Source organism: Carcharodon carcharias, assembly GCF_017639515.1.
Source record: "Carcharodon carcharias isolate sCarCar2 chromosome 27 unlocalized genomic scaffold, sCarCar2.pri SUPER_27_unloc_1, whole genome shotgun sequence".
Lineage (NCBI taxonomy): Eukaryota > Metazoa > Chordata > Chondrichthyes > Lamniformes > Lamnidae > Carcharodon > Carcharodon carcharias.
The window spans coordinates 589,230-602,600 of record NW_024470624.1 but is presented as its reverse complement, the minus strand read 5'-3'; the positions used below and the strand labels follow the sequence as shown (position 1 = coordinate 602,600).

General features: G+C 45.3%; 1 protein-coding gene across 1 annotated transcript; it reads left to right on the top strand.

The window, feature by feature from the left end:
- The first annotated feature begins 673 nt into the window (after positions 1-673).
- On the top strand, positions 674-4,405 carry LOC121273572 (gastrula zinc finger protein XlCGF49.1-like). The gene is made up of 3 exons (XM_041180739.1): positions 674-1,302; positions 2,448-2,518; positions 4,281-4,405. The coding sequence occupies exons 1-3, from the start codon at positions 827-829 to the stop codon at positions 4,403-4,405; spliced, it is 672 nt and encodes a 223-aa protein (XP_041036673.1). The 5' UTR covers positions 674-826.
- Positions 4,406-13,371: the final 8,966 nt, after the last annotated feature.

Genomic DNA, 13,371 nt, shown 5'->3' with positions numbered 1-13,371 from the left:
CTTGAGTCCATGCAGACTGTAGAGCAATCCAGTCAGTCCCATTCCCCCTCTATATCCCCGTCCCCCTGTAAGTTTATTTCCTTCAAGTGCCCATCCAATTTCATTTTGAAATCATTCATTGTCTCTGCTTCCACCACCCTTGTGGGCAGTGAGTTCCAGGCTATGACCTCTCTCTACAAAATAAAGTTCTCCCTCGTACCTTGAGTCAAGTCATCCAGTTCAGTATTTGACACATTTTTAGATGTAATATTTTGGCTGGCAGCCTGCATGAAGATTTTCAAGTCTCTGTGTGCTGTACAGGAAGCAGTGCACATGGATCTGTCAATCAGCATGAATTGGCACCTTCAGGAAAATTGGGAGAGTGTATATTAGGTACAGCAGAGTGAGAATGGAGGGAGAGTGTGTGAGGCGGAGATTTACAGATTTTGGGGAATGAGAGAGGAAAGAATGTTCCATAGAAACTAGAATTGTCTGTTCTGAATTTCTACCCCGCACTGACAGTGATGACTCTTGTAAAATCCTTTTACAGGATATTAGAGGGGGAAGATTTGCAGACAGAAATCTCAAACCAAATGTTATGTCAGGATCTGACAGAGTCACTCAATTCATTAGGACCTGAATATCATTGGCCTTTAAATGTAAGAGAAATGTTTGTCTGTTGTGTCGACTTCAGAATATTTTAAACATCAGTGTGACTGAAAAAGCACCGACACACCCACAAAAATGAGAGTGTTCCAGTGCACTGACTGTGGAAGGAGCTTTAACCAGTTACACAGACTGAAAAAACATCACTGTTGACAGTGAGGAGTGACTGTGCACGTGTTCCATGTGTGGACACCTCAGCCAATCATCAAACCTGGAGAAACACAAGGATACGCACACCATGGAGAAACCGTTGAAATATGAGGACTGTGGGAAGCAATTCATATCCCCATCGAAGCTGGAAACTCATCGGCGCAGTCACACTGGTGACAGGCCATTCACCTGCTTTGAGTGTGGGAAGGGATTCGGACATTCATCCACCCTGCAGACACACCAGCGAGTTCACACTGGGGAGAGGCCATTCACCTGCTTTGAGTGTGGGAAGCAATTCTCTCAGTCATCCCACCTGCTGAGACACCATGTCACTCACACCAATGAGCGACCCTTTAAATGCTCTGACTGTGGGAGTAGCTTCAAAAGCTCTCGGGAACTAATGTTCCACCAGCGCATTCACACTGAGGGGAGACCATTCAACTGTTCCCACTGCATAAAGAGGTTTCGAAGGTCATCGGACCTGCGGGAACACAAGCGAGTTCACACTGGGGAGAGGCCATTCACCTGCTCTGATTGTGGGAAAACATTCAAAGATTCATCCACCCTGCAGACACACCAGCGGATTCACACTGGGGAGAAGCCATTCAGCTGCTCCGTGTGTGGGAAGGGATTCACTCATTTATCCAGCCTGCGGAGACACCAGCGAGTTCACAAGTGATTCCAGGGGTTGGATTCTGCTGTTATTGCTGCTGTTAATCACATCCAGGACTGAACCATGTTCATTCTGACACTTGGTGAAGTGGGAGGGTCGGAGGGTTTCTTTCTGCTGGACTGGCCGTTCTCACGACTTTGCTTCCAGTGGCTGATGCTCTTTGACCCAGGGAGTGCACATTTCCACTGAAATGATCTGCAAAACCTGATGAAGTACATTTATTTTATTCTGGATAGTAAATAGTGATTGTTCCTACCACTACAGGTGGATCTAAAATAAATACATTTGTCTCTGTTCCATTGAGTCTACAGCACAGGGCCAGGCCAGGCGGCTCAATTGGTCTCTGTCAGTATTTATGCTCCACATGAGCCTCCACCCACCCCTCTTCATCTCCCCCCATCAGCATATCCTTCTATTACTTTCTCCCTCATTTATGTATCTAGCTTCCCCTTAACTGTATTCATGCTGTTCACCTCAACCACTCGCTGTGGCAGTGAGTTCCACATTCTCACCACTCGCTGGGTAAAGAGGTTTCTCATGAAATTCCTATTGGATTATTGAACCCCTTCATCATCTTAAAGACTTCCATCAGGTCACCCTTCAGTCTTCTCTTTTTTAGAGAAAAGCAGCCCCAGCTTTTCCTGAGGGTTAAATGCTCTCAGTTCTGGTATTATTCTTGTGAATCTTTGTTGCCCCTTCTCCAGTGCCTCTATTTCCTTTTTCTAAATGGAGATCACAAATGTTGACAGTACTCCCAGTGTAGTCTAACCATGGTTCGAAACCAGTTGAACATAACCTCCCTGCTTTTCAATTCTATCCCTCTAGAATGGAATCCCTATATCTGGGCCCCACAATTTTGGAAAGATGTGAAGTTCTTAGTGAGGGTGCAGAGGAGATTTACGAGAATGGCACCAGGGATGAGGGACTTCAGTCAGTTGGAGAGACTGGAGCAGCTGAAAATGTTTTCTTTCGATCACAGAGTCACCAAGGCAGAGGATGGCAATGTTGGAAATGCAGGTCCCTTTAAGACTAAACAGGACAAGGTTCAGGGTGAGTTGAGAGCAGGTGATGCTCAGTGAAGCCTGTACTTAAGAGCTGGGGAGTAGTTGGGGTGTGCTGCTTCTGCAGAAGGGGAGGATCCGGAAGGGAAGCTTGGAAACTGGTATTTGTACTGAACTATAGTTTAACAATAAACAGTTGTGAATCACAGAATGTCTTCTGCTGCTTGATTCAGTCAATGGATAATCAACCTATTCAGTCAACCTATAGAATAGAGGAGGCCATTCAGCCCAGCAAGTCCATGGCAGTTCTCTGCAGAGCAAACCCAGTCAGACCTATTGCTCCATTCTCTCCCCATGGCCCTGCAACCTTATTTCCCTCAACTGCCCTTCTAGTTCCATTTTGAAACCATTCACTGTGTCTGCTTCCACCCCCCTCAGAGGCAGCGAGTTCCAGGTCATTACCACTCACTGTGTAAAAACGTTTCTCTTCAAATCCATTTGAATTTTTTTATGGGATGTGGTTATCATTGGCTGGGCCAGCATTTATTGCCTCTCCCTAATTGTCCTTGAGAAGGTGGTGTTGAGCTGCCTTCTTGAACTGCTGCTGTCGATGTGGTGTAGGTACACCCACAGTGCTGTTAGGGAGGAATTCCAGGATTTGACCCAGCAACAGTGAAGGAACGGTGACTTTAATCTCTGTCCCCCTCATCTTTGTACCATCAGCAAATGGGAACAGCTTTTCTTTGTCCACCTTATCTAAACCTGTCATAATCTTGTACACCTCTATCAAATCTCCCCTCAACCCCCTTTGCTCCAAGGAGAACAACCCCAGCTTCTCCAACCTAACCTTGTGGTTAAAATCCCTCACTCCTGGAACCATTCTGGTAAATCTCCTCTCCGCCCTCTCAGGGACCCTCACATCCTTCCTAAAGTGTGGTGACCAGAATTGGACTCAATACTCCAGTTGTGGCCTAACTAGAGCTTTATAAAGGTTCAGCAAAACTTCCTTGCTTTTATTCTCAATCCCTCTATTTCTGAAGATCAATATCCCATATGCTCCAAACAGGAATATCAAATCTTTCTGCTTGAACGTTAAAACCATTTGAATAGCATTTTTAAAATCACTGAAGAAGATTTTGACCAATGAAGGAACGAGTTGTTGGTGCAAAAAGAAGCCATTTATAAAACCATAAAACATTGGAGCAGAAGTAGGCCAAACGGCCCATCAATTCTGCTCCGCCATTCAATGAGATCATGGCTGATCTGATAATCCGCAACTCCACTTTCCTGCCTTTTCCCCATCACCCCTGGTTCCCTTACTGATTCAAAATCTGTCTATCTCAGCCTTGAATATACTTAATGACCTGGCCTCTACAGCTCTCTGCAGTAAAGAATTCCACAGATTTACTATCCTCTGAGAGAAGAAATTCCTCCTCACCTCTGTTTTAAATGGGCAACTCCTTACTCTGAGATTGTGCCCTCTGGTCCTAGACTCTCCCACAAGGGGAAACAACCTCTCAGCATCTACCCTGTCAAGCTCCCTAAGAATCTTATATGTTTCAATAAGGTCGCATCTCATTTTTCTAAATTCCAGTGAGTACAGGCCCAACTTACTCAACCTCTCCTCATAAGATAATCCCTCCATCCCGAGGATCAACCTAGTGAACTTTCTCTGGATTGCCTCCAATGCCAGTATACCTTTCCTTAGATAAGGGGACCAAAACTGTTCACAATATTTGAGGTGTGGTTTAACTCGTGCTTTGTATAGTTTTCACAAGACTTCCCTATTTCTTTATTTTTCCCATTTTGAGCTTGCTGTCTCCAAAAAGAGAATCCAAAATGTTTGAATCTGGGAAATGAACATAAAAATGAAGCAACTGAGCAAGAGGAAGACAGTTTCAATGTGAAATTGACCAGGACATTCTCTTTGGATTGAAACAATGGAGAAACTACAAACATGGAAGAAAATAAAGTCCAAAAGGTGAACTCTGAACAGACTGTTTTAAAAACTGAAGCTGAAAATTCACATATGAACAGCAATGGGGACTCTCCTCTTGCAGAAAAAACTTTGGGCTAGAATTATTGTTAGAAGAAGACTTTCAGAAAATACTGTGAGCTGTAATATTTTACACCTTCAGTGGACTGTGATTCCTGGACATGGAATTCAGCAGTGTGCTGTTATCAAGATAGACTTGTGAATCTGAAGTGGACAATGGAGGGATTATGATGTCTATTGCAGGTTATAAGAAAGTTAAACATAGGAAAACATAGGACTCAGGATCAGGAGTTGGCCATTTGGCCCCTCAAGCCTGCTCCACCATTCAATAAGATCATGGCTGTTGTTAAGATGTAGAGCAGGTTGTAAGTTGTAATATTCTAAGTGGGATATTATGAGGGTGATACATTTTCATTTCTTCCTGGAGAAGATGTTGTGAATATCTAGTTTCATCATTCATGTTTTAGAAATATAACTTGTAGTTTGGGAATTGGATTTTTTAAAATTAAGATAAATGGAAAACCTGGGTTGAGAATCTGATAAAAACACCCTAAGGGAATTCACAATCACGAGGCATGGCCCAGGTTGACTTAAGAAGTCAAAGCTCGAAGGGTAAGAACTGTAAAAGGACAGGTGGGCTCTTTTAGTTGGAGACCTGGAGACATTGGGTCTGTGAAGATTTATCTTCCTCATTTCCCCTCTGCCTTTTATGTCAATCACCTTCAATCTGTGTCCTCCTGTGAACAACCCTTTTGTCAGAGGAAACAGCTTCTCTTTATTCCCTTGATGTAAACCGTCATGATCTTGAACACATCTAATAAATCTCCTCTTAGCCTTCTCTGCTCTAAGGAGAACAATCCCAGCCTCTCCAGTGTGTTCACATAACTGAAGTTCCTCAGTCCTGTCCCTGTGCTAAATCCCTGCACCATTTCCAAGGCCTTGACATCCTTGCTGAATTTTGGGGCTCGTAAATGGAGTTCATTTCAAGAGAAATAGCATTGAAAACCAGAGAAGTCAAGTTAAACCTGTATCAAGCTTTGGTTAGAACCCACTTGAGCTACTGTGAACATTTGTGGGTCTCCGTAAGTATAAAAAGGTTAGAGAGGACCTTCAGAAGGTGGAACAGAGATTCACAAGGATGATACTGAGAGTGTTTGACTTTCAAGCAAGGCTGGACATGCTGGAGCTTTTTCTTCACAAAGGAGACAACTGAGGGCTTACCTATCAGAGGACTTTAAGATTATGAAGTGGTTTGATATGGTTGATGTGGAGAGATGTATATTTGTCAGGGGAGACCAGCACTAGGGACCATTAGTATAAGATAGTCACTGATAAATTCATTAAGGAATTCAGGGGAAACGTCTTGGGCAGGATTTCTCAGATGGCCCACACCACTCATCAAAAACGTCAATGAGGGTCACATCCCAACTGATGTCAGGAGCCCCAAAGGCATTCCCGCAGTTTCTACATTTCCACATGATTACAGACTCTCCAAACTCTGAATGGTGCAATGTTTTTTCAGACTGTGTAACTGGTTAAAACTGTTTCCACAGTCGGTGCACTGGAACACTCTCAATCCCTTGTGTGTATTTACTGCTTTTCCATTCACGCTCACATTTGAAATTTGTCCCACAGATGAAACAGACAAACATTTCCCCTTCTAGATTCAAAGACTGATGATATTCAGGTCCCAATTAATCAAGTGACTGTCAGATCCTGACCCCCTCTAATTCTCTGTAAAGAAGGTTTACAAGAGTCATCACTGTCTTCTGAATTCATTGTGTAACACTATCGCCCTTGGAACACAGGTCCCGTGTTCAAGTCACAATCAAGGGTTGGGACACATAAATACCAAGACTTAAATTCCAGTGCAGTAATGAGGGAGTCATCTTTAAGGTGAGATGTTAAACTGAGGTCTGGTCTACCTGTTCAGGTGGGTGTATAAGAATGCATGACACCATTTCAAAGAAGATCAGTGGAGTTATCCCTGGGGTGCTGGTCAATATCTATCCCTCATGTTAGTCTGTGATGCCAACACAAATGAAACAGAAGTACGGGATGGAAATTCAGAACTGACAATTCTGGTTGTCATAAAACATCCTTCTCCCTCTTAAACTATAAACCTATGTCCCCCACACACACCCTCTTCCCTATACATTGTATTCCTAATTAATTCGACTATCCTCCTCCTGTTTTTTCCTCAGTTCTCCTCCCCTGAAGGTGCTGACTCTCAGGTTCAATTTCACACCAATATGTCACCCAGGTATCTGAATCTTTATACCTGAAGTTAACAAATTGTTTTGCTAAGGGGGCTTCACAATCAAATCTAGTGACTACCCATATGTACTTTGTTTCAGGGTGGGGTCATTGCGCCCCCCCCCCACCCCCACTTTCCATCCCAGTTCCAGGAGTTTGGAGACTGGGCTCCGAACAGCCAGAGGTCGTGGTACACATTGGTACTAACGACATAGGCAGGAAGAGTGATGAGGTCCTGCAGCAGGATTTCAGGGAGTTAGGCAGAAAGTTAAAAAACAGGACCTCTAGGGTTGTAATGTCAGGATTACTCCCTGTGCCACGTGCCAGTGAGGCTAGAAATAGGAAGGTAGTACAGCTGAACACGTGGCTGAACAGATGGTGTAGGAGGGAGGGTTTCCGATATCTGGATCAGTGGAATCTCTTCCGGGGCAGGTGGGACCTGTACAAGAAGGATGGGTTGTATCTAAACTGGAGGGGCACCAATATCCTGGCTGCGAGGTTTGCTAGTGTCACTCGGGAGGGTTTAAACTAGTATGGTGGGGGGGTGGGAACCGGAGCAATAGGTCAGCAGGTGAAATGAAGGACTGGGAACCAGTGAATATGGCCAGTAGGACTAAGAGAAGGGCAGGCAGGGAGAAATTACTGAACACAGTGGGACTGGGGGGTCTGAAATGCATTTGTTTCAACGCATGAAGTATAACAGGCAAGGCAGATGAGCTTAATACTTGGGCCTATGATGTTATTGCTATTACAGAGACTTGGTTGAAGGATGGACAGGATTGGCAGATAAACGTTCCAGGATTTAGATGTTTCAGGCAGGATAGAGAGGGATGTAGAAGAGGTGAGGGAGTTGCACTGCTGGTTAGGGGGAATATCACAGCTGTACGACAGGAGGACACCTCGTTGGGCTCATGCAGCGAGGCAATATGGGTAGAGCTCCGGAATAGGAAGGGTGCAGTCACAATGTTGGGGGTTTACTATAGGCCTCCCAATTGACGGCAGGAGATTGAGGAACAGTTATGTAGGCAGATTTTGGAAAGATGTAAGAGCAATAGGGTTGTTGTTGTGGGTGATTTTAACTTTCCCTATATTGACTGGGAATCACTTAGTGCTAGGGGTTTGGATGGTGCAGAATTTGTAAGGTGCATCCAGGAGGACTTCCTGAGACAATATGTAGATAGTCCAACTAGGGAAGGGGCAATATTAGGTATTAGGGAATGAACCCAGCCAGGTGGTCGAAGTTTCAGTAGGAGAGCATTTCGGGAAAAGTGACCATAATTCAGTAAGTTTCAAGATTCTGGTGGATAAGGATAACAGGAGTCCTCGGGTTAAGGTGCTTAATTGGGGGAAGGCTAATTATAACAATATTAGGCAGGAACTGAGGAATCTAGACTGGAGGCAGATGTTTGAGGGCAAATCAACAACTGACATGTGGGGGGCTTTCAAACGTCAGTTGCTAAGGCTGAAGGATAAGCATGGAAAGTTTCAGGAACCTTGAATAACGAAGGATATTGTGAGATTAGTCAAAAAGAAAAGGGAAGCATTCATAAGGGCTAGAAGGCTGGGAACAGATGAAGCCCATGGAGAATACAAAGAAAGTAGGAAGAAACTTAAGCAAGGAGTCAGGAGGGCTAAAAGGGGTAATGAAAAGTCACTGGCAACCAGGATTAAGGAAAATCCCAAGGCCTTTTATACATATGTAAAAAGCAAGAGGGTCGCCAGGGAAAGGGTAGGCCCACTCAGGGGCAGAGGTGGGAATCTGTGTGTGGAGCCAGAAGAAATGGGAGAGATACTGAATGAATACTTCTCATCAGTATTCACCAAAGAGAAGGACTTAGTGGTCGATTTGTCTAGGGAAGAGTGTGTAGATAGCCTGGATCATGTTGAGATCAAAAAAGAGGTGTTAGGCGTCTTGAAGAATATTAAGGTGGATAAGTCCCCAGGGCCAGATGGGATCTACTCCAGAGTACAGAGGGAGGCAAAGGAGGAGATTGCTGGGGCCTTGACAGAAATCTTTGTATCCTCACTGGCTATGGGTGAGGTCCCAGAGGACTGGAGAATGGCCAATGTTGTTCGATTGTTTAAGAAGGGTAGCAGGTATAATCCAGGAAATTACAGGCCGATGAGCCTTATGTCAGTGGTAGGGAAATTATTGGAGAAGATTCCTCGTGACAGGATTTACTACCATTTGGAAGCAAATGGGCGTATTAGTGAGAGGCAGCATGGTTTTGTGAAGGGGAGGTCGGGTCTCACTAACTTGATCGGGTTTTTCGAGGAAGTGACAAAGAGGATCGATGATGGAAGTGTAGTGGATGTTATATACATGGATTTCAGTAAAGCCTTTGACAAGGTCCCTCATGGCAGACTGGTACAGAAGGTAAAGTCGCACGGGATCAGAGGTGAGCTGGCAGGATGGATACAGAATTGGCTTGGTCATAGAAGGCAGAGGGTAGCAGTGTAAGGGTGCTTTTCTGAATGGAGAGCTGTGACTAGTGGAGTTCCGCAGGGATCAGTGCTGGGACCTCTGCTGTTTGTGGTATATATAAATGATTTGGAGGAAAATGTAACTGGGCTAATTAGTAAGTTTGCAGATGACACTAAGGTTGGAGGAGTTGCAGAGAGTGAAGAGGATTGTCAAAGGATACAACGGGATATAGATCGGTTGGAGACTTGGGCGGAGAAATGGCAGATGGAGTTTAATCCGGACAAATGCGAGGAATTACACAGTAAATGGCAGAACCCTTAAGTGCACTGACGGGCAGAGGGATCTGGGTGTACAGGCCCATAGGTCACTGAAAGTGACAACGCAGCTGGATAAGGTGGTCAGGAAGGCATATGGAATGCTTGCCTTCATTGGCAAGGGTATTGAGTATAAAAGCTGGGAAGTCATGCTGCAGCTGTATAGAACCTTGGTTAGGCCACACTTGGAATATTGCGTGCAATTCTGGTCACCACATTACCAGAAGGATACGGAGGCGTTGGAGAGGGTGAAGAGGAGGTTTACCAGGATGCTGCCTGGTCTGGGGGTTATTAGCTATGAGGAGAGGTTGGAGAAACTCGGATTGTTCTCACTAGAGCGACAGAGATTGAGGGGTGACTTGATAGAAGTTGACAAAATTATGAGTGGCATGGACAGAGTAGATAGTCAGAAGCTTTTTCCCAGGGTGGAAGAGTCGATTACTAGGGGACATAGATTTAAGGTGAGAGGAGAAAACCAAAGAGGAGATGTGTGGGGCAAGTTTTTTACGCCAGAGGGTAGTGAGTGTCTGGAATTTGCTGCCAGAGGAGGTGGTGGAAGCAGGTATGATAGTGGTGTTTAAGAGTCAGCTTGACAAATACATGAATAGGATGGGAATACAGGGATACGGACCCCGGAAATGCAAAATGTTTTAGTTGACGGGCAATATGATCAGTGCAGACCTGGAAGGGCGAAGGGCCTGTTCCTGTGCTGTACTTTTATTTGTTCTTTGTTCTTTGACATCAATGGACAAGATTTCACCTTTTAAAACTTTTACTGTAATAAACAACTAAAATAAACACAAACATTAATTAACAGGCGATGGATATTTCAAAGAAAATGGTAAATTTCACTTTAAATAGTCGATAGAACAAAGATATACCTCAGGTTATTATAAACACCCACATTACTTCCTGCACACATGTTGCACCATGGGCAATCTCACAGTCTTTCCAATTGCCCTCCCTACGTCAGATCACTCATTTCCCATTCAATGGATTTGGCCCTGGAGTTACGTTCACCAGCACCATTATTCTATCCGAGATCCCCGAATACAGTGAACAAAACCAAAGTGCAGGTCTACAAATGCTCTCTCTGTCTTCAGTCATGACAGCCCTGATGTCACAGAATCCCCAGAGAGTCACTTCTTCAACCCCTTTAAAAGGTCTGGTTTGCTCTGGCAAAACAAATAGAAGCCAGGGGTCTTTTCCAATCCACAACCCCCTGCTCTGCTTGTCTTCAGCTTTCTGCTCTCTGTCCTTTCCAGCTGTATAACTCGCAGGGTCTCACAGTCCCTACTCTATTCCGAGAGCCCAGCTTCAACACCTGTTTTGAACTGCTGCTTCTTTTCTTGACTGTCTGTTATTTGCCCCTGTAACTGAAGCTGCTTCAGCAGGGCTCAAACTGTAATTCAATCTGCAATTTGCTGTCTTTAATCTTGGCTTCTGAGCTGTTCATTCCCGTAGTGACCGCATGGGCATTTCTTGAAATTAATGACCTCAGAGCCAGGAAATCAATGACTTCTCCTTCAGAAAAATCCCCAGTTTCACTTTGGGTTTTAAGGGGGCATTACCTGAGAAAAAACATCGTTTTCCCAGGTACATAGGTCATCACATGCTCCTCCCACACCCCATCCCTGAAAAACCTGACTGAAGTAAGGAAGTTTTCACAATACTTTTCAAACCATAACACATTTTAACATGATAAACACTGTAACAACTACCTTTTTACACACTGTAAAGATAATGTTTTCCCTTTGTCACATTTTACAATTAAACATATCACCTTGGCAACACTATAAGCTTAACTCATAACAAAACCAACCAGCTGAGGGAGGGCAGTATGGGGTAATCAGCAGGAAGTTTCCTTGCCCATGTTTCACCTGATGCCATAAGACTTCATGGGGTCCAGAGTCGATGCTGAGAATTCCCAGGGTAACTCCCTCCTGACTGTATACCACTGTGCCGCCACCTCTGCTGGGCCTGTCCTGCTGGAGGGACAGGACATACCCAGGGATGGTGATGGTGGAATCTGGGACATTATCTGTAAGGTATGATTCCATGAGGATGACTATGTCAGGCTGTTACTTCACTAGTCTGTGGGACAACTCTCCCAATTTTCGCTCTAGCCCCCAGATGTAAGGAGGACTTTGCAGGGTCGACAGGGCTAGGTTTACCATTGTCATTTCCGGTGCCTCGGTCGATGCCGGGTGGTCTGTTCAGTTTTATTCCTTTTCATTGATTTTTTAGCAATTTGATACAACTGAGTGACTCGCTAGGCCAGAGTCAACCGCATCACTGCAGATCTGGAGTCACATGCGGGCCAGACCAGGTAAGGACGGCAGATTTCCTTCCCTGAAGGACACTAATGAACCAGATGGGTTTTTATAACAATCGACAATGGTTTATTTCATGGTCCAGATTTTGATAAAATTGAAATTTCACCATCTGCCGTGTCTGGATTCGAACCTGAATCCCCTGAGCATTACCCTGGGTGCTTGGATTCCCAGCTCAGTGACAATCCCACTCACCACCGCCTCCCCATATTTATATGGCTAATCCAGTTCAGTTTCTGGTCAATGATGACCTCCAGGATGTTGACAGGGAAGCTCAAAACTTCTGTCCTCTTAGTGAAGACCTGACAGTGATCTGTACCGGAGAAAATGGTGTTTCCATAACTCCCACTGCTGGTCTCTCTGTGGGTCCTCGAGGCAGGGACTGCTCACCAGGTACAGTCATAGTTACCTCTCTCCAGCGCCTCCTTCAGGACAGGGACTGCTCACCAAGTATGGTCACTGTTACCTCTCTCCAGCACCTCAGGACAGGGACAGGGCCTGCTCACCAGGTACAGTCATCGTTACCTCTCTCCAGCGCCTCCTTTAGGACAGGGTCAGGGACTGCTCACCAGGTATAGTCATCGTTACCTCTCTCCAGTGCCTCCTTCAGGACAGGGACAGGAACTGCTCACCAGGTACAGTCATCATTACCTCTCTCCAGAGACTCCTTCAGGACAGGGACAGGGACTGCTCACCAGGTACGGTCATCGTTACCTCTCTCCAGAGCCTCCTTCAGGACAGGGACAGGGACTGCTCACCAGGTACAGTCATCGTTACCTCTCTCCAGCGCCTCCTTCAGGACAGGACAGGGACTGCTCACCAGGTACAGTCATCGCTACCTCTTTCCAGAGCCTACTTTTCTGCCAGTTTTTTTATGAGCTGCTTTCAGAGGTTTCTTCATTCTCTGATTCCTTCGATAACACCGATCTGTTTTTTACATCGATGTCTCAGTTGCTGCCACCATGTTCAGAGATGTGTCCTTCTATCTCGGACTCTAGGCCTGGGATGTGGCTAGCAGACAGACTGTAGACACACTCTGGTATCTGCTAAACACTTGTTTATTAGTACTACATCCAGACAGGTTACAGAGAAGGCAGGTTATTCCTAGGCACGATTCCAACCTCTCTCACTCTCAGACAGAGAGTCTAATGACTCACTGATGTCAGTGGTACATCATTAACTATGTCAGCCATTAGCATATCCCATCAGTTAACCCTTTCTACTACAGTTCGATCATGGATGTGACGAACAGCAGCAAGAACAGCAGAATCAAATTCCTGTAATCACTTGTGAACCCACTGGTGCCTCAGCAAGTTGGATACCTGAGTGAAGCCCTTCCCACACTTAGAGCAGATGAATGGCCTCTCCTCGGTGTGAACTTGTTGGTGTGTCAGAAGGTGGGATGAATCACTGAATCGCTTCCCACACTCAGAGCAGGTGAAGGGCCTCTCCCCAGTGTGAACTCGTCGGTGCTTCAGCAGTGCAGATGAATCAGTGAATCCCTTCCCACATTCGGAGTAGGTGAAGGGCCTCTCCCTGGTGTGAACCCATCGGTGTGTCAGCAGTTGGGATGACTGA

What these genes read in the sequence shown, in the direction of transcription:
- LOC121273572 (XM_041180739.1), top strand. Translation starts at nt 827, where the DNA reads ATGTGTGGACACCTCAGCCAATCATCAAACCTGGAGAAACACAAGGAT. An exon ending in GAACACAAGCGAGTTCACAC is followed by an intron (nt 1,303 to 2,447) that starts TGGGGAGAGGCC and finishes TTTCGATCACAG; the next exon opens with AGTCACCAAGGCAGAGGATG. An exon ending in TAAACAGGACAAGGTTCAGG is followed by an intron (nt 2,519 to 4,280) that starts GTGAGTTGAGAG and finishes TCCCATTTTGAG; the next exon opens with CTTGCTGTCTCCAAAAAGAG.